The sequence below is a fragment of the Etheostoma cragini genome, chromosome 6, assembly GCF_013103735.1.
Source record: "Etheostoma cragini isolate CJK2018 chromosome 6, CSU_Ecrag_1.0, whole genome shotgun sequence".
Lineage (NCBI taxonomy): Eukaryota > Metazoa > Chordata > Actinopteri > Perciformes > Percidae > Etheostoma > Etheostoma cragini.
This window is the reverse complement of record NC_048412.1, coordinates 2,350,672-2,369,721: the sequence shown is the minus strand read 5'-3', so window position 1 is coordinate 2,369,721 and position 19,050 is coordinate 2,350,672. Positions and strand designations below refer to the sequence as shown.

General features: G+C 41.2%; 1 protein-coding gene across 4 annotated transcripts; it reads right to left on the bottom strand.

Annotated features, from left to right (window-relative positions):
- Positions 1–822: 822 nt before the first annotated feature.
- fbxl4 (F-box and leucine-rich repeat protein 4) lies at positions 823–18,940 on the bottom strand. Of its 4 annotated transcripts, none has more exons than XM_034874054.1 (9): positions 18,918–18,940; positions 16,048–16,682; positions 12,607–12,943; positions 9,923–10,167; positions 9,230–9,443; positions 6,237–6,308; positions 4,519–4,643; positions 3,361–3,548; positions 823–2,014 (listed from the first exon to the last, which is right to left on the bottom strand). In XM_034874054.1, exons 2-9 carry the CDS (start codon positions 16,542–16,544, stop codon positions 1,851–1,853), a joined length of 1,842 nt encoding a protein of 613 aa, XP_034729945.1. In that variant the 5' UTR covers positions 16,545–16,682; positions 18,918–18,940; the 3' UTR covers positions 823–1,850. The 4 variants fall into 4 exon arrangements, with proteins under 4 accessions (XP_034729945.1, XP_034729944.1, XP_034729941.1 ...); XM_034874053.1 differs by lacking the exon at positions 18,918–18,940 and adding an exon at positions 18,657–18,858; XM_034874050.1 differs by lacking the exon at positions 18,918–18,940 and adding an exon at positions 18,554–18,676.
- Positions 18,941–19,050: the final 110 nt, after the last annotated feature.

Below are 19,050 nucleotides of genomic sequence, written 5' to 3'. Positions count from 1 at the left end.
TCAATAATGCAACATTTCAATGTGATTTTAACAGCGCATTAGTAAAATGTGCCAAGGCTTATGCACAGCGTGCGCACTATGCTTGTTACATACACACACACACACTGGGAAGCACAGCAGCACACGTGCAAAAGATTAAAAATAAAAATATGACTGTGTATATAATCCGCCATAATAGCTATGTGCCAAGGTACAAACGCACCTAGCTTTTAAAAGAAGATGACACTGATTGGTTGATTGCATGTTACGCCCAAAACACACCTATGATTAATGAAGACAATAGGTACAACCCTTTTGAACCATTTTGAATGGCCTCAACTAGAGAGCTAGACAACTTCAGCACAGGCTAACTAACTTAAGGTGGGCTGACCTTTAAGGTGGTCCAGCTATTCTCATTTTAGTAACAAGAGGCTCCTTCAACGTTTGCTTTAGAGACGGACAACCACTAAGCTTTACGCAAATAACTGCACGATGATGTCAATGATTTGCAAATGAGCATACGTCATCTGCACTTAAGCGCCCTAAAAAAACTAAAAAACACAGGGAAAACTCTGTTAATATATCATTATCACATGATACATTTATTATGGTTGGAGACTTCGTTTTATGCTATCAGAAAACATGTTGTTGCATCAGACCTGTCTGGTCTGGCAATGACAATTAGAACTGATTGGTTGATTGGTTAGTCGTTGGACAGGAAATGAACGTTGGATAGTTCACTAATTGATTCAGTCATTTTGCGGCTTTTCTTGTTTTTATATATGATTGTAAATTGTATATCTTGGGGGTTTTAGACTGTTGAAATGTCTTGTTCCTCAGTGCTTTTATTTCAAATGAGTTAGTCCGTCTGTTGCTGATTTGATGATCCGGGTCTTTTGACTACTTCTGTCATTTAAATTGCACATTCAAATTAAAAATAAATGTTTCTTTTCTTTTTAGAACTTGTCACATACGGGGTGCAAGGAGAGTTGATGGTGCGTTTCTTTTCAACGTGAGGACCTTGCGTGGGATTCTTCAGTCAGTTAGCCGCAACAAATTACTGATACTTCCACAGTACACTGTGTGAAATTAGGCTCCGTTCACTCTTTAGTTATCACCTTTAACCCTGATTCCTTTTAACACACCAGAATCAAGTGTGTATCAAGTGGTTCTTAGAATTAAAACCAAACTGGCTTGATGTTGCTAGATGCCTTCAGAACGACCCTCATGATTTCAAACAGCCAGCGTGAATGCTGCACATTCAGACAAGGCACTGACCACACCCCTGATCTTCGATTACCTCACCAATTATTAACATATTAACTAAATATGTGACTACCTAATCCTCCGGCAGCTTTTTTTCCAACGGTTTCTGAATAAGAGTCTGTTTCACACTTGTTTTTGTCCCTTTTTCGTTGTCCTAACAAGATGTTCAAGGGAGGATTGCTCACAAATTTGTTTCGTGTTTGGCATCCAGGACCCAGGCATATTTCCCAGCCTTGTGTTGCTTGGCAATACATAAGTGGTGAATCAGATTCCGGGAAGACGTAGCAGCTTTACTGCAACGACCCTGATTTCAAGTGTCCAAAAAAACAAAACAAAAACAGCAAAGTCTCACGTTCTATAATCCTGTGACTGGGAGTCTGTAGTTGTTTCCGTTCCGCCAATAATCCGAAGAACCTCCTCACCCAGTAAACTGCTTTATTTACTGACGCGCTAAAAGAGGATTGTGTCGGGGATACAGACGCAGGCAGGTCAGCAATCTCCAACAGCATCTGACCTGCCTCTTATTGGCTTTGGGGCAGTGTCCGCTGGCGAGCACTTCACTCCTCTTGCTTCCTCTGGACTGTGGAAACGAGACGACGCCGGGGTCACTGAGTGAAGCTCTTCTTGATGGCCACTTTGGGGAAGAGGCCAGAGAGCTCCTGGAAGACCCGCGTGTCGATCTGCGAACAGAAGGAGACGTCCAGGAGGAGAAGCCGTGGACAAGACTGGAGGAGTTTCTTCAGCGAGGCAGCACTCACCAACCGCGTACCTGATGGGTCACATAAGAAGATACAATACAAAGTATAACATTAATACAAGCGATAAAGCAACAAAAGGACACCGCATCTGCACATTTCTGAGTAAATTAAATAAAAAATGTCCTCAACGGAGTCCACCAATCTATTTTCCAGGCTAGCTTTGGTGACTTGAAATTCCGCCTTCTTTTCAGCCTGATGACCGTTACCTTCTGTTTCGTTGTGTTGGCGTTCTAACTTGGTGGATTTCTGCCGACCCTTGTTAACCGATCAATAATGTCTGTATTATAGCAAACTTGTACATTTTATTCATCAGCGAGATTTAAAGAGTTGTATCTGTTGTTATGTGTTTTACTGCTTATTATATATATTTGTGTTGTTCACTGTAATCTTCGTATTGTTTTTTTTTTAGGTAGACAATTTGAAGATCTGTCCAGGCACAACGAATGAAAAATAGCCTTTTGGCAAATTCTGGTGCATTTACAGAAATGTTAATTAATGTACACTGTCCCTGTCAAATAAATGAATAAATTAAATGATATAAGCATTAAAGGACAAGCAGGCAACGGAGTCCCGCTTCACCCTTTCGAAAGTGTCCAACATACTTTCTGCTGTGGACCTGCAGCGTTTGTGCAGCCATGATGTTCTGCATATTGTCACATGCAGCCACTTTCCTGTTCGCCCAACCAACAGTACACAGCGGTCTGCGGTGTGTGTATCCGAGCATGAGCTTATCGCATCCACCTGCGAGGTGGTCCGCCGTGTGTCTGCATGGCACACTCATTTAACCCGCTAGACCTAAGCAATATAGAGGCATGGAGCTCTCTGTTGTGAGCTGAAAACGCAACTTGCTGGTGCAAAATTAGCGAGTTTACATCCTGGTACAAAAAACGATTTCGGTCTATAGCTAATTTCCCGCAATATTGTTTATAAAAACCTACACCCGGCGCACTACAGCTGTTAGTACAGCCATGAAAGCAGAAAACAAACGAACAGGATCAACGGAGATAGATTCTACTCGAATAAAGAAAAATGTCTAACCAATGTAAATATTCTTTTGGTTTCTTCACTCCTATGACAGTACACTGAATATCTTTGAATTGTGGACAGAACAAGACACTTGACGTTATCTTGAGATTTGGTTAACAATGATCAACAATTTTCTGTTATTTAAAGAACAAAAATCCATTAATCAAGAAAATAATCGACAGTGAAAATAATCGTTAGTTGCGGGCATATCGCTAAATATCAAGTTTATAGGAAAAACATAGTAGCAGCTAATTAAACATTAACCATATAGAAATAAACAACAAAGGTTTAAGCCAAGAGACACCCACATGGGTGTGAGGTCGGAGCGTACCCAGTATGTCAAGGTGCTGCAGGGAGGGGCAGCTGGCGGCCAGCTCCTCCACGTCTGAGTCGCAGACGGTGCGGTTGGCGGTGAGGAAGAGTTTGCGCAGGCGGGGCAGGCCACGGCCGAGGTGCTGGAAACATCCGGTGCTGCTCTGCAGTGTGGGACACCAGCCCAGGTCCAACTCCTCCAGCATCCTGGGCAAGCACAGACCGGACAGAAGAGCACTGGAGTTACTCCGTCCACAGATTCACACATTCACTCAAAAAAGAGATAAGCTCTGTTTTGCCTCTACAGCTGCAAGTTGCAATCCAAATAAATGGGATTAACGATTATTGTGTTATTGTGTTGCGTTGTGAAAACTGATAATAACCCTAATGTGATAGTGATTTAACCCTTATTTTGTCTTCAAGTCAACAACATTACTTTCGCTTTTACTTTCCCTAAAGCCTTTATATTTTTGTTGTGCATATAATACTAAGCTATACAAATACATAATATTTTTTAGCATGATGTTATAATGTTTTAAAAGCTTTAAAAGCTAAAGCTTTAGTGCGTAACTTTGATATTAATGAATGTCCGTTACATTCAGGCCGTTGCCAGATGAGTTGCTACAACACTAATTAAGACAATTAAGACATTAATCAGCTCCACACAACTCTCTCTCTATCTCTCAGTATGACTGTGTTCAGAAAATTGGGGCGTAGATGTGGCCTTAGATATAGAACATGTTTTATATCAATGCATGTGGCAGAGGGAATCTTCAGGATTAACTGATGTGGATATCATCTGTGGATGGCTACCTTAGAGACTACCTTACCTATTGGCCAGTAAGCATGTCATCAATGTGTTTTTTTCACAAATAGGCATGTTTATACTGTATTAGCTAATAATATGTTGGATTCATGTTAAAACATGTCCATCTTTGAAAATTAACAATCATATTGGGGGCCCCCTGCAGTAACTAAGGACCCCCTAAGGGTCCCGGACCCCCTGTTGTACAGACAATGAGCAGAGAGTACATCTCGTCTGCTAGATTGTTTTACAGCACAAAAGGAGCTTCCAGCACAGACAAAGCAAGAAAATGGATGGATAAACGACTTCATTACTGCTTATTTGAGAGGATAAACATTGTTTACAGCACTGAACCCATTTAGTTTTGCCTACCTGCAGCCAGAGACGAGCTCGGCCAGGCCTCGATCCGTCAGGTTTTTGCAGCGCCACAGGTCCAGCGAGCGGAGTGAGCGACAGCGAGCAGCCAGCATACTGGCCACACTGTCGTAGTCATCAATCTAAAGGACACAGGCAACACTTAATATGCATGGAGGGCCTTCAGAGGGTCCACCTCAGCTTTGAAATGGACCCTCTGAATATGCAACTCTCAAATGTTGGGTCAAAAAATCATATGATTCCTATGTGGCATGCCATACAGTCCAGGAATTCAATCATTTTCCTTTAGGATGTCTTACAGGACTGAGAAAATGATGCTGTTCCGTCCAATTGTCCTATATGTAATGAGCAAGAAATTGAAATGTAACTTATTTATTGATTATTAATTATTTATTATTTAGCTGCATCGGCTGGTTTGAGGGACATTACATGACTTTCTCAAGAGACAAACAGAGCAGCAGTGAAGACCTTGACCAGAAAGAACCGATTTGGGTTTTCAAAGCTGTTATTGTTCTTTGGTGTCAGTCAATGTTGGCCACATTTCATCCTTTCATCCAAAGATGAAAGCAAAAAAAAAAAGGGAATTTAATGGCCACACAGTCAGTGCAGGCACTTTACCAATCAAAAAGACAGCATGCAGAACATTTCTATGAGATAGCACTGGATGAATAGTACAACTTCTGGCTGAAAGAGTCATTTTGTAGTTCCATTGCAAATGATGACACCAAATCCTTAAACTATGGTTAACTGCTCCTCGCTGCAGATCACCGGAGCTGGGACAGAGTTGGAATGCAGCCGTTCTGCAGTCAGCGGAAATAAACACATTGACTTTGACGGACACCTAATGACTCAGCCACCGTTCCTGAACAGATCCGCAGACGTTGCGCAATCGTCAGGTCTCGGTCCAGGAGGCTGACACCGTCCCCACATTTGAGAGAAAACCGTAGCTCTTAGTTTTAGACTTCTATAGTTTTAGACTGCTACACTGAGCTCCGCTCTCCTCTCTCTTTCCTTCTGTGTGCATTCATGTCCCAGAAATTCTTGCTACTAACTTAGCTCTGGGTTGCTTATTCCCCAGAGTCCTTACGTTTGTTTTCTGCCCAGAAGTTTTCCTTGGAGTAGGGTGGCTAAATCATGGCCCTGCTCCACACCCAGCTATGCCCTGCCACAACCTGCTATGCTCTACAGTGCCCTGCTACGTCCAGCAGTCCCAGGTACAGTATACATATATGCTATGTTACATTTGATATTATATTATGCAATTTGGCATTGTGCAATACAGACATAATTGACCACAGGATGAGTTAACAGGAAATTTGCAATCATTATCAAAATGAACTACAATACGAGGGGGAGGATGTGTTGTGGGTTCTCTTCCGTTCTTCTGTGATTGTGAGGAAAGGTCAGGGGGTATTGTGTGAGGTTTATTAGATGTTCATTGAACCACTGGATGAGATAATGCATGATTATGTTTCTATGTAGGTTAACTGTATGTTTATTGTGTGTTTATGCGTGATGTGTCAACATTTCATTTCTATTCAATGCCTAAGACGAATTTCTCCTATAGGAGATAATAACGGCTTATTTGATCTTATCTAATCTTACGAGATGCTATCGAAAAAGACAACATGGTGCGTTAACAGACTGTGCTTTGTTTGGACTTCTTCCAGTGTGTGTGTGTGTGTGTGTGTGTGTGTGTGTGTGTGTAATCTCACCCTCACACAGCTCCCTAGGCTGAGGTGTCTCAGCTCTATGCAGAAAGTCAGGATGCTCAGAATAGCTGTTTGCTGCAGAGACAACAAAGAAAAAGACAAGATGCAGAGTTGTCATTTTATTACCCATATTACATCATAGTTTTATTTAATCCCATCCACTCTGGGTTTGGTACACTGGTAATACCTAAGAATCTACAGCTTGCAATCCGGCTATAACAACAAACCTGGAAACAATGGAACAACACAGAAAAGTCAGAAAAAAAGGTTTCACTTTGATAACGGCTCTATTAGAGCTACATGTTCACAAATAACTAAACCCCAGACAATCACCTGATATAAGGTATTTAGGTATCTAAAAGGTATACATTAAAATATCAATTTACCTGGGGTGGGAAAGTAAATCAAAAATTTAATGTATCGTGATTTTTTTGCGAAGATTTTTTAAATCAATACTTTGCTTAGAATCAATATGTTTTATTTATTTATTTTTACCTACCACCTAAATATTTTCGGTTATTACGCTACCGCTGACAGCAACTACATGAATCTGTTAATACATGTTATGCATACATCTTTGTCTCATGATATAATACTGTCTCTAGAAATGTATTAATCAACCTTTTTTGTTTCTGTTAAAGAAAAGAAAATCTTAATACTCAATACTATTAATCGTAATAAATGAAATACAATACAATACGCAATACAAATCGAACCGGCACCCATGTATCGCAAAAGCATGTTGTCCCTACAATATATCTTTATATAACAGTAACATGTCCAGCCATGTCATCCAAATTCCTTCCTAAGTGATTTGATCAGTCTCCTGCCGGGGGCACTCAGGTAACGCTTATTGTATTTAAGGGAATATAACACGGTGCAACAGCTAATTTTTACATCTCTTCACAAAATCAAGCATAGTAAGAAAGAGACGTCTATAGTGGCCCTGCAGCTTGGGGATATGGGAATTCAACACTGCAACTGCCAACACGTGTACCTCAGTGACAAGAGAAAGTGTCAGACATGAAAGTGAAAGCCTTTTCTTTTTGTGTGTATTTGGTGTGTGTGTGTGTGCTCGAGCCTGTGGCTGGCATCTTTATAAACGCCCCTCTCTGGCGAGCTAGCCATTTAATTAAAGCAGGGACAAGGTAATGACAGCTGAGATGTCAGGGCCTCAAACAGACACACAGCTCGCTCTGTCTGCCTGAGCACAAACAACCTGCAGCATGCTGCCCGGCTCCACCGCAGAAACTCGACACCGGCTCCTGCATACAACGCCGCTCTGAAACATGACAAACAACGGAGAAACGCTGTGTTGTAACACCAAAACAAAATACAGCGGTTTTACACGTCAGACAGGCCTGAGCACATGCAGGACGTGTCTTAAAGACTCCCTGGGCTCAGAGTTGACTCTGTTTATCTCAAAAGACAACAACATAAAATGAGCTACGGCCCCAAACACGCACCGTCAAATGAGGCTGTGGCTTGTGATCATTAGTCTGACTCCGACATTAGGGCAGTTCTTCTGAAATTAAAGTTCCTTTATTAAACATGTATTGTCTTATTAATGGAGCCAAGTTAAGAAAACAAAATGCAGCCAGCAGCTAAAGCTATTCTTCCCAACCTGGGGTAAAGGATCAGCGAAGGGGCCAAAAATAAGTCTGAAGGGTTATTTTTACTATTTCTTTGATTTTAGTTTTTCCACCTTAGGCCTTAAAAAACTATCAAAATGAACAATCTAAAAAGGTTGACTACCCACACCTCATTGGCCTACTGTGTGCAACCTGTGCCAAGGCTTGTGATTGGGCGGTTAAGGGTCACAAACATAAAGGTTGGAAGACTGGCAAGACTAGGCTTACATTACTTTAGACATACTGTAGTTTCTTGGTACACCAACGTTCATTCAAGCTAACTAGCAGAAACTGCAAAAGCATTCAGTGTTTTGTTCCAAACTATTACCTCTTCTACCAACACTACGTACATTTGCTCTGCAGAACGTCTGCAAACAAGGGAGAAAATGATAACCACAGCAGGAAACAAAATTGATAAAAATAGGAACTACCATCAATTGTGAAGGCAAAAAATTAAGCAGGTTGGAATGCGGCCCACAAACTGCCTTAGTTTTTGCAGCAATGCATGCTCGTGTTATTGTCACCCAGATATGATCACTGTTAATGGTAATGTGAATTTTCACCAAAGCCTTTTTCTGCCTTTTAATTAGCATACAGATGTGGTTTATCCATCTGAATGTTCATTAGTCTAGGATCTTATCTTTAATACTGACTTGTGATGACAAATTGTGCTGTTGGCAAGTTTACGTCATAGTGGTGAAAAAAAACAGACATACAGTACACGGGAAACATACTGCTTCAAAAGCAAAAACAAACCTTAAAAAACACCAAAAGCACTGTTAAAACTAACTGTTGACTCTCAATTTAGTGCCTTCAACCGTATAACGCAGTCTTAATCTGCGTCAGAATATAAGATCAGAATAATGTTTACTTTGAACATCCATGACAACTACGCAAAATCCACATATACTGTATTAGGAACTGCAAAATTTCCCAAAATTCAAAAGGTTTCCCAGAAAATGGATCAAATTGCCTGACCTTTTCCCATCTGTGGATTACACCTCTCATTATTCTATTGTATTCCAATAATCCAATGACAAGAGGAAATGTTTTATGATCATGTTCAACTTCTTTAAAGATTACAGACCACTGCTATAACTTCCCAGCAAATTTCCTCTATTTTAAGCACTACTGGCAAATGACTGTGGAAAAATTGAAGAACTGCAGCCTAGGATGTCCAATAGGTAACTAAGCAACCTGCATAACCAATATTCCAAAACGGCCAGGGCAGCCACTTGGGATACAAACATCTCATTAACCAATCTATAGTCTACATGTTGTATTTAGACAGAACAGATGTAAGTGCACAGGTAATAATTGCCATTTTGATTGTGGTTTCCCAAATCCACTGTTGACCGGGCCTACCTCTATCTTGGTGCGGTAGAGCACCAGCCTGCGGAGGCGTGTTAGTTTAGAAATGTGTGCGAAGGCCTGCGGGTGGAGACGGTCGCACGAGGACAGGTTGAGCTCCTGCAGCCCGGGACAAGTCTGAGCGATGACCTCCAGACAGGCCTCGTTCAGGAAGTGGCAGCACGACAGCTCCAGGCAGCCCAGGCTGAGGCCACACGCCTTCATGAAGCTGGGGGAAGGAATAGATGGAGAGGGGAAGATATGAGAGGAAGGAGCGATTAATCATTTCTGGGTTTAAAAAATAGATTTTACGATTTTAATCAAATGTTGTATGAATGATCCAAAATCGATCCAGTCCAAACTTCAATCTTTGTCCGCATCACATGAAACATAAGTGATGCTAGCTTGTCGGGACGGGGGTTAAAGTGAACCTTGTACAACGTTACAATCTCTTTCATATCTAAGCTAGATTGGCATAGTAACCTAACTGATATCAAATCAGGAATAATAGTGATTCGGGACCTTGGAATTGGAATATAATTGATGATACCCAGCCCTAATAATTTCACCTACTACTCCACCTATCTGTATTTTGGACAAAATTGATTGTTCATGATTTCTTTTCTTTTGTCATGGACTACAGAAATGCTTGTGCGAATTTACTAGTTTCCCAAAGTCATCTCCCTGTATTCTTGCTGACAGTCTGACCTGCTGAAGCCGGTCAGCGTGAGCGCTCCGCGGTTTCCCGTCCAGGAAAGGTTGATCCTCTGGAGGAGGGTGCAGCGGCTCTGCAGGTGTCCCAAGGAGGCGTCACTCAGCCGGGCCCAGTAGGGCTGCAGACTCAGCTGGGTGTACTGCAGCGGGTCGCAGCAGTGCTGGTGCAGCAGCTTACAGCTCTGGGACAGACGGCAGAGGTCTGGCAGGGTCAGGTGGCTCAGTATCAACTGGATGAGCTATGGACAGAAGATGGGGAGAAGGGTTAGGGTAGGAGAGAGGATAAAGGGAAAGTGGGAAAGAAACTAGTGCTGTTACTGTAGGTTGGATTAGAGTTGGGCATTCCTGTTCTGACTCTTCCTTTGGATTCCACTTCCTATCGATTCTCAATTCTGATTCTTTGAAGGGTGGAGTTGCGACGGGGTCACATGGTTATTTCACAGATAAGAGGAACAATTTGTTTTGATTTAAGGGTGATTTACAGTTTATTACAGTTTAACACAACACGCGCCTGGAAGTGCGGCGGCACCGAAAACCAAAACGTGTGCGTTAAATTTGGATCCCGTGATCGGATTCAAAACCCAACTTTTTAAATTATTCAGTAGAACCTAGTAGAGAGCATAGAATAACAGAGTAGTCTAGAGAATGTTAATTGCGTCCCCTGTGCCAGGCAGATCTGAATAGTGTTTATCTGGGACACAAAAGCACTGATAGCAGGATCAGTGGAGAGGTGAGCCGGCTTGTTTTGCACTGTTTGTGTGCCTCTCATAGAGAAAGAATGACTGTGCTCGTGTAAGTGTGTGTTGCAGTGAATTAACAATACGCGGTGTTCAAGCGGGTATCAGCTGACAGATAATAGCTATATTGTGTTTCTGAAACAAACACACGGCGGTTGTGGAGACTGCTGTTAATGGCAGCGGTTTGGAGAGGAGATAAGAGAATGAATATCAAGAGCGCTGGCGGTGTTTTGAAGCTCGCTTCAGACAACGTGACACGTCTGCATGTCATGAAAATGACTTTGTATCCGTGAGTGCACACAAGATCAAGTGTCAGAATGGGTCCAAGCCACAATGTTCATGTGTCTGTGTGCAATACTGGTTAATATAGTGTGCATATATACACTCAAGGGCACATATGGTGATTTTAGGGCTAGCTGCAGCTAACGGCCTCTGGGTGTATTTAAAGTTATGATCATCATAAGCAGTCAATTTTTATAGATCTACGTTTGGCTGCTATTTAATGACTTTACATAGACTGAATTATTGCAAAAATAGTCAAAAGGATTAAATGATTTTTCAAAAACAATTGTGAGTTTCAGGCCTACAGTGCACTATAATAATAACAACTAGAAACGTGAAAACCTCTGACTGGATAGTTGTGCTGTTTACTACATCAGTAAATTTGAAATGTCCATTGCGTCTTTTCATGCTTAAATGCAAAAAGCACTCCCACACTGACTGGCTTAAAGGTATCCGGCAGAGTTTTTGACCTAGCTTTGCACCAATGGGCGCGCTGGTCTTACAGGGAGGTGGGTTCAGGTGAATTCTTGGTATATTGCTATCTTGGGCCAATGGGGAGTTATCGTGCCATTGACCTTCAAAAACCTGGTCTAAAGACAATAATACAGCATTTTCATGGTTATTTTAACAGTGCATTAGTGAAATGTGTCTAGGCTCGTGCACAACACGTGCACACAACGCTTGCTACACACACACACAAAAGATTAAAAATAAAAATATGAAGGTGAAAATCTGCCATCATAATAGCATTGCGCAGGTACAAACTCGCCTGGCTGTTAAAGGGAATGGGAGAGGACACTCTGATTGGCTGATTGCATGTTACGCCCAAAACACACCTATGATTAATGAAGACACTAAGTCACTAAACAACCCTTTTGAACTGGTGCATGGACCCTTTTTTCCCCCCATCCAACTAGCAATAAGTTGGACACGCTCTAAATGTCCCTGTGCCATGCGATAAAATCCTTAAATTAGGCCCTAAATGTAAACATAACTTACAAGATAACTCCCGTTGAGTGATGGAACCTCCATACTTCGCATAGTAATTACTGGAGCGGCAGCTTAAACAAATATTTATTGGCTAACCCAATATCCCAATGTCTCAACCATAGACTGTAAAAAAAAGATGGATGACGCCTCCACTTCCTGCCACTGTACAAGAGTAAAGCCAAAACTTCCCAGACATGGGCGCCACCACCTTATAAATTTAGAGCTGGTGTATGAGCAGTAGTGATCGGCCGGTGGAGCCAGGATATGGAAATCAACCAGAGCTGCCAATCATGATGTTTCACCCTGTTTTTATAGCTTTAAATAACCCAATTTATCCAAAAAAGGAACAACTGAACAAACATCAGCGTAATAAGAATGACCTAAAATGACATAAATCTTCTTTGGAAAAAAATTGGTGTATTTTGACTTTTTAGTTTGGCCCACGTCTCATCCACTAACATGGAGGGGGCGGGGTTTATGATCAATACTATACTATAGCTAAGACCAGGAGGAGATAGAAATGTTTTCAAGTTTTGAAAACTATCCAAAACTATACAGTATATGCATCTACCTCTAATCCCGGACAGGTGTAAAACTTGAATTGTGTTGTGTTGTGTATCTAGTCCTTCAATCGGGCCTGAATGATTCAGTGTACACATCTGTACTCACCTCATAGGGCAGTTTGTCAAAGTAGCCATTGCCTGTCCTCTGGGGCTTGCCGTCTCCTCCCTGTCTGAAGGAACATCCCACATCAGACAGCTCCTCCTCGCTGTCGCTCAGGTCATTGATGTCAATGAGGGGCATCTTGTAGAGCGCCAACATGGGCCTTTCTTTAACCCCACGCAGAATAACAGCGTCCAGCTCGGTGTAGTAGTCCAGCAGAGAGCTGTTGACCTCCAAGCGCAGCAGGTTGGTGGGGAAGTTGATGTGCTTGATGTTAGGGGAAAACTGACGCGCCTGGGGTGTCAGCACCTTGGTCGGCTCCCCTGACCACAGCACCTCCCACCTGGACAAAAGAAAGAGCTGTGTAAAGCCTCAAAAGGATGGTCTTTTTTCAACCTAAAAATGGGCCTATAACACTGTTGATTTTTGAGTCTACCTGTAGTATTGAACCATCCAATGAATCTGTGCAGTCTTTTATTTCGACTCAACAGTGGCATTGTGATGCTTAATATGCTCATAACAACACATCCATGATTGCATTCCTTGACTTTTGTCTCACATCTTTGGCTGCTGGCTTAGTGTTTCTAAGCTTGTTCTGTGAGCCTCATGCACTGAATCCAATGTGCAATGAACTCTGTGAAAAAACGACAATGACTTGTAAAGTATGATGCAAGGTCAGTGATGAACTATTGTAGTTTCCTTCTGCTGACCATACTGCTTCCAGAGAACAGGAATTATGCCATGATAACAGTAGGATTATAATAGACAGTTGTATTTTGACATTTCTGACAACTGGTTGTCCCAATATGTTCATTTTGACACTGGTTACGAATCCATGCTCGTTTGGTACTGTGGAATGGTCTAAACAATAAAATCAAACAGAGGCGTACAATTTTACAGTTCAAAAGTAGATTCAAGAAAACAATACTGGACCATCACAGAAAGATGAATATTAGTGATGGCCAAATGAAGCTTCGTGAGCCACTGACTTTATTTCCTGAGCCCACTAGATGGCGGTCTTGGTTTTAAGAGTATAGCCAATTCAGTGTATTCTCAACCAATTGTTGAACAAAGAGCGCCATCTAGTGGGCTCAGAAAATAAAGTCACTGGCTCACAAAGCTTCATTCGGCCAACACCACTGTGAATGTACACACAGTGTATAGTTGTCTGTTGTTGTGTTATGGTAAGTTATTGTTATATGAATTGTTGTATGCTGTATATACATTGCCATTTTTTATTTTCTGTCATATACAGAATATTGTAAAGTAATGGCAAGACTTTAAAAAATGTTCAGGACTTTATGCCTGCTCCTTCTCCAACTTATCCTTTTTTTGTTCTATGATGAAATCAGATTGATTTGTATATGATTGTGTTTTATCGTTGTCATTTACTTGACTTCTTTGTCTCTTTTAAAGCATGCTGATTGTTCTAGATTCATAAAAAACTAAACTAACTAAACTACTCTTAACCCTAATGTTGTCCTCGGGTCAAATTGACCTTTTTTCCTATTTCAGTGTTCTTTTTAATTCCCCAAAATAACAAGATTGATTCCACACAACGGTCTTTGGCAAGTACAAATCTCTATTAATTTTTGGGTATCATATTTAATTTTATAGCATTTGAAAGTGTTTTTGAAATAGTAAAAGTTGACATATTTCAGTCTGTGATTATCCATCAACATCCATTCCTTTAATTTTAGTCTACATAACTCCTAATTTCTGCTTTTCTAACTCAAACAATAAGTATAATTTCCTAGGTATATTGACCATAAATTCCAAAAATAACTGTAAACTAAAAGGTTAATAAGTTAGTGTTACGTAATGTTGAAAACGTCAAAAAAAGGTTACACACACTGAAAGACAGCATCAAAAGTGTTGGGAAAAAAAGAAGTAAAAAACATTGATAAAAAGCCTCAACAAAAGGGTTGATTTATTAATTTTGACGAGAAGACAACCCAAGGACACCAGACCAGCCAAACCCATTTGAAAAATAATTTCTACGTAGGATGACGACATTGTTCTCCAACTTAGTGTCATCGTTGCAAGACAAACACGCTTAGTTTTTAAAAAACAATATATAATCTATCTTTTTCCTAAATGACACATGGAACTGGAGTTCATTATAATAATATGATTGTTTAATGAACTTGTCATGATTTATGGTATATTAAAAAAAAAAGAGATTAGTGACAATTCATGTATTACATATCCAAAAACATATACAAATATAAATCATTTTTACTTGGCAACTTGACAGCTGTGGCCTAAGAAATATAATATCTTATTTGCTTACTGTAAACATTATCCTCTGTGGAAGATGTGGCACAATTCCACAAACTACAAATTGGGTTATCTTGGGATCTGTCATTTCAATGTTGTGCATGAACACTGTATGCACCTCAGGGTTTGTTAGAGAGAGAGTCTCTGCCACAGTAATAAAAGATGAATTAGTTCTGAACTTCCCTTCTGGTTCATAGATAATAGTGATTCGATGAGGTTGGTTCCACTTTCTCACAGCACCTCACAGGGTCATCAGAAGCTAAAAATGTGTCCGCTTATTAATCAAATACCACGTTCTCGTGTGACACAGAATGTTCACCTTCCAGATATCTTTACATCTGCTGTGCCTTTCCTGTGTTTGACTAGGAAAATACGAAAACAGTACTACCCTGCTTACGGTTTTCTCTTTAGAACAGTGGTTCCCAAACTTTTTCAGCTCAAGACCCAAAAGAGAAATTTGGTCTCTCCCCGGGACCCAAATTTATAAAAATACACCATGCATCATTGTAACATGTACATTTTTAAAATGTGGACAAAAGACCGAACAAACCATGAATTTAAATGTATATAAGGTATATGTATTCCATTATAAAAGTTTTTTTTAAAATCACAAAAGGTCTCTATTCTCCTTTCTGTGTCTCCCCCCTTTCTCAACTCATTTAGAAGAGAGAGAGAGAGAGAGCCCCCCCCCCCCCCCCCACAGCATCTGAGCTGAACAGACCAGTGGAGCAAAGAAGAACGCTCATTCAAATAAGATTGATATGCATTTTACTCTGCCAATTGGCGACCCAATAAAACGGGTCAGCGACCCATTTTGGGTCCCGACCCTAAGTTTGGGAAACATTGCTTTAGAATATATCACTAAAACGCCAGGCTTACATTTGCGTACTGAGGAAACCTGTGTGTGGTTCGGCTTGAATGCTTTTGGAATTTAAACATACATACAACATGATTTTCTTAGTAGTGTTAATCAACTACAGACTAAACTAAACCTCTGTTCTCCACCTTAAAAAAAAAAAGTTTGTGTTTAGCTTGAAATAAAAAGTACTACAACTTGCATTTTGTTGTGCATGCTGTGTTGTAGAATGACAAAAAAAAGGAATCTTGAACTAATGGGATCACTGAGAATGTCTAGTGGTGGTTTTTTGGACAGATGGTGGTCTTTACCTGACATCAGTAGGTGGGTTCTGGGAGAAGGGGTTGTGAGAGCAGGCCAGAATCTGGACGATGGCTCCAGGGTAATAAGTCTCAAGCACATCTACTGCTGTAGGGTAGACCGGCTCCTCGAAGCCCAGTTCAATATAATCCTGGCTATGGAAGCCTTTAGGGGTGCGGCGGAAAGGTGGCGGAGCACTGGCACACTGTTCCCACCAAGTCCCGTAAGCTCTAAATACTGCCGTCTGAGTGAAGTCCCCCGAGCTGGGGTAGACGTTGGGTACCCCAGCCAGGTTCCACATGGTGTAGGACATGCTATTCTCACTGCCATAGTGAGAACTGAAGTCCAGGACCTCCTTGGCATACTGCTCCACCTCCACACTGACCGGCATCACGGCCCGCTGTCCAGACTCCACAGCCCGCCGGCTGGTCAGAGCCTCGCCTCGAGTCCCACTCCTGGAGCGTCGCCGCAGACAGATATAGTAAAACATGCTCAAGAGGGTTAACATAAGGAACTCTGGGGCTGATGGGGGCAGTGGGGAGAACGGAGGTTAGAGGGAGGAAGAGCCTCCACCTACTGGAAGGACAGCGGCTCAAGGGATGGGGGTGCACAAAGCGCAGGCTAGAGGCCCGGCTGCATGCATGACCTGTAGGTTAGGCAGAGACAAGCACAAGTCAGCAAGACAAGGAGTACAAGTAAACTAAATTCTGAAAGCTTTTTCCATATTTATGGAAACAAATATAATATATATTATACAACATGGAGGACGCCAGAAACATCAAGCACTGGGGTTTGACACCCTTGCTATAAATGTCCTAAGCATCAATTCATTTTAATTTGTTGACTAGTTTTTCCCAGTACAAGTCAAACAGGTATCTTTACACAGACGGGCTGCAACAAGCAATGCAAAATGACATGGCCTTAAAGGAACAACCTGTGGTCCAGATTTGGTTGCAGCTGTCGCCATGGTCATGCTGCACTACACCCTGCTACATTCTGCTGTGCCCTGCTACATCCTGCGACATCCAGCTATGGCCTGCTGTGCCACGCTACACCCTGTAACGCCCTGCAGCGCCCTGCTATGACACAAACTACTACTACTACCATTTTATAGTCACTGCTCCATTATCTTTTATATATGTTATCTCCATAACATTTTTATCGTGGTTTACCGTTACACCGTTAATCGTTAAATGACAGTGTACTCTGACAGGGTGATAGTTACCCAAGCTGTAATACTGTCCAGTGTTTTGGCGGCTGAATAGTACTGATGGCAGCCATGGAACACACTATACTTGTATGTACACACCAGCCAACTCAGGAACCTTTGGGCAAGAAAAAAGAAAATATTCTGCAAATGGATCAACCTCAACTCTCATCCAATCTGTCTGGCCACTACATTTAATCAACATCCATGGGAGCCAAGGGATTGGCTCCCATACAATGCAATGAGGGGAACCCTTTTGCCATGACATAGCCAGGTCCTACACCAATCAAGTCTACTCATCTGAAAACTTTTACAAACAAAAAAATCAATACCTGTTATGTGTGAAAGCTTATTGGGATTGTTGGTTGTTCTGTTTTGCATGTAGGGATTTAGGAGTATAATTGCATTTGGGAATATTATGATTCAATAGCAAACAAATGCAAACTATTTACACCTGCAATGGTTTCTCAATGCATTTAGTGCCAAAGCAGTGATGAATGACTATACTCATGTGAACAACTGACCTACAGTTAATATATATGTTTAAAATATAGAATGTTGTCTATTTATAAAACAGCTATCATATATTTTGACTAGGTTTTATAGTCATTCGACGATTAAAGCGATTACGAAAAACTGTAAATACTGGGGCAACACTCGAGGAAAACTCAATTGAAGTTGTTAATGTAGCTAACGTTACTTTTAACCTGGTTAAACTTTAGCATGAATACTTTAATGGCCACTGAAATAACGTTAACACAATAGTTTATGTTACTGTTACACATACGGTTGAATTGGCACCTAGCAATTCGTCCTAGTCAATAAGTGTGGCTAAGGCTATACTGTTTAGCATTGAGTCCGTCCCTTCTTTGATTTTCTCCGTGTCCGGAGGACAATTGGCAAGCTAGCTAGCTCATTTTCTATATGTAGCTAGGTTGCTTGCTAACTAACGTTAACGTTAGCTAGACTGTCCAAAAACGCTAGCTTAAGGTTACTGAATTTCATTGAACGTTTCTAACGTTACCCCTCCATTAACTTACGTTAACATAAACTACCACAGAGAAAATGTTGCTTTCAGAAGACCATAGTTCAGTAAAAAACGAAAAAAAAGACTAGTAGGTAAGTAACATTAGCCAGAGAGTTGAGCTGCCTCCCCCACCTTGTTGTTTGTGTTCCTAAAAAAGAAGCTAACGAAAGCTAGCCTAACCTACCTACAGACAAGCTGAGCTGTCAAAACACAACTTTTAGCTTCCGTAGCTAGCTTTGCAGAATCAAGCAATCAAAGAGGACGAGACATAATTTCAATTTACGGTAAACGTAGCTAGATCGATGCATCCATTCATGGGGATGAATCCTCTTCTTCCCTTTAACAGGACATTTCAACCACCAAACCACATTCCTGCAGCAGTTTACCTTGTGATGCCTTCACGTACAGTCGGATAACGCATTCACCAACAACATCACCTGGAAGACGCTGTGAATACCGACATGTTGTACGCTATGGAGTTGTTGAGCCGTTTTGTTTACCAAAACAACAAAGTGCATTTGGCAAATGTTGTGTCGTCTGCTCAAAATAAAAGCGATTACATATGCAGAACTGCAATTTTGCCAGCGGAATGTCACATAACCATCAAAAGATTCATAGAAAGACGAAAGAAAAACTAAAAAACATACATTTTGACAGTGTTGTTCAAGATAAGTAACTTAATTGAAGGACGGAAGACGTCTGAAATTGGTGCAAGCTAAACATGGGGGAGCTACGTGGGAGAATTAAAGCCGCATAACTTCCGTAGAACAAAGTATCAAC

Excerpts from the sequence above, each read along its gene's own strand:
- fbxl4 (XM_034874054.1), bottom strand. The coding sequence starts at position 16,544 with ATGTTAACCCTCTTGAGCATGTTTTACTATATCTGTCTGCGGCGACGC. Across the intron at positions 12,944-16,047 it reads AACCCACCTACTGATGTCAG|GTGGGAGGTGCTGTGGTCAG; the intron begins GTAAAGACCACC and ends TCTTTTGTCCAG. Across the intron at positions 2,015-3,360 it reads GCAGCACCTTGACATACTGG|GTACGCGGTTGGTGAGTGCT; the intron begins GTACGCTCCGAC and ends GTGACCCATCAG.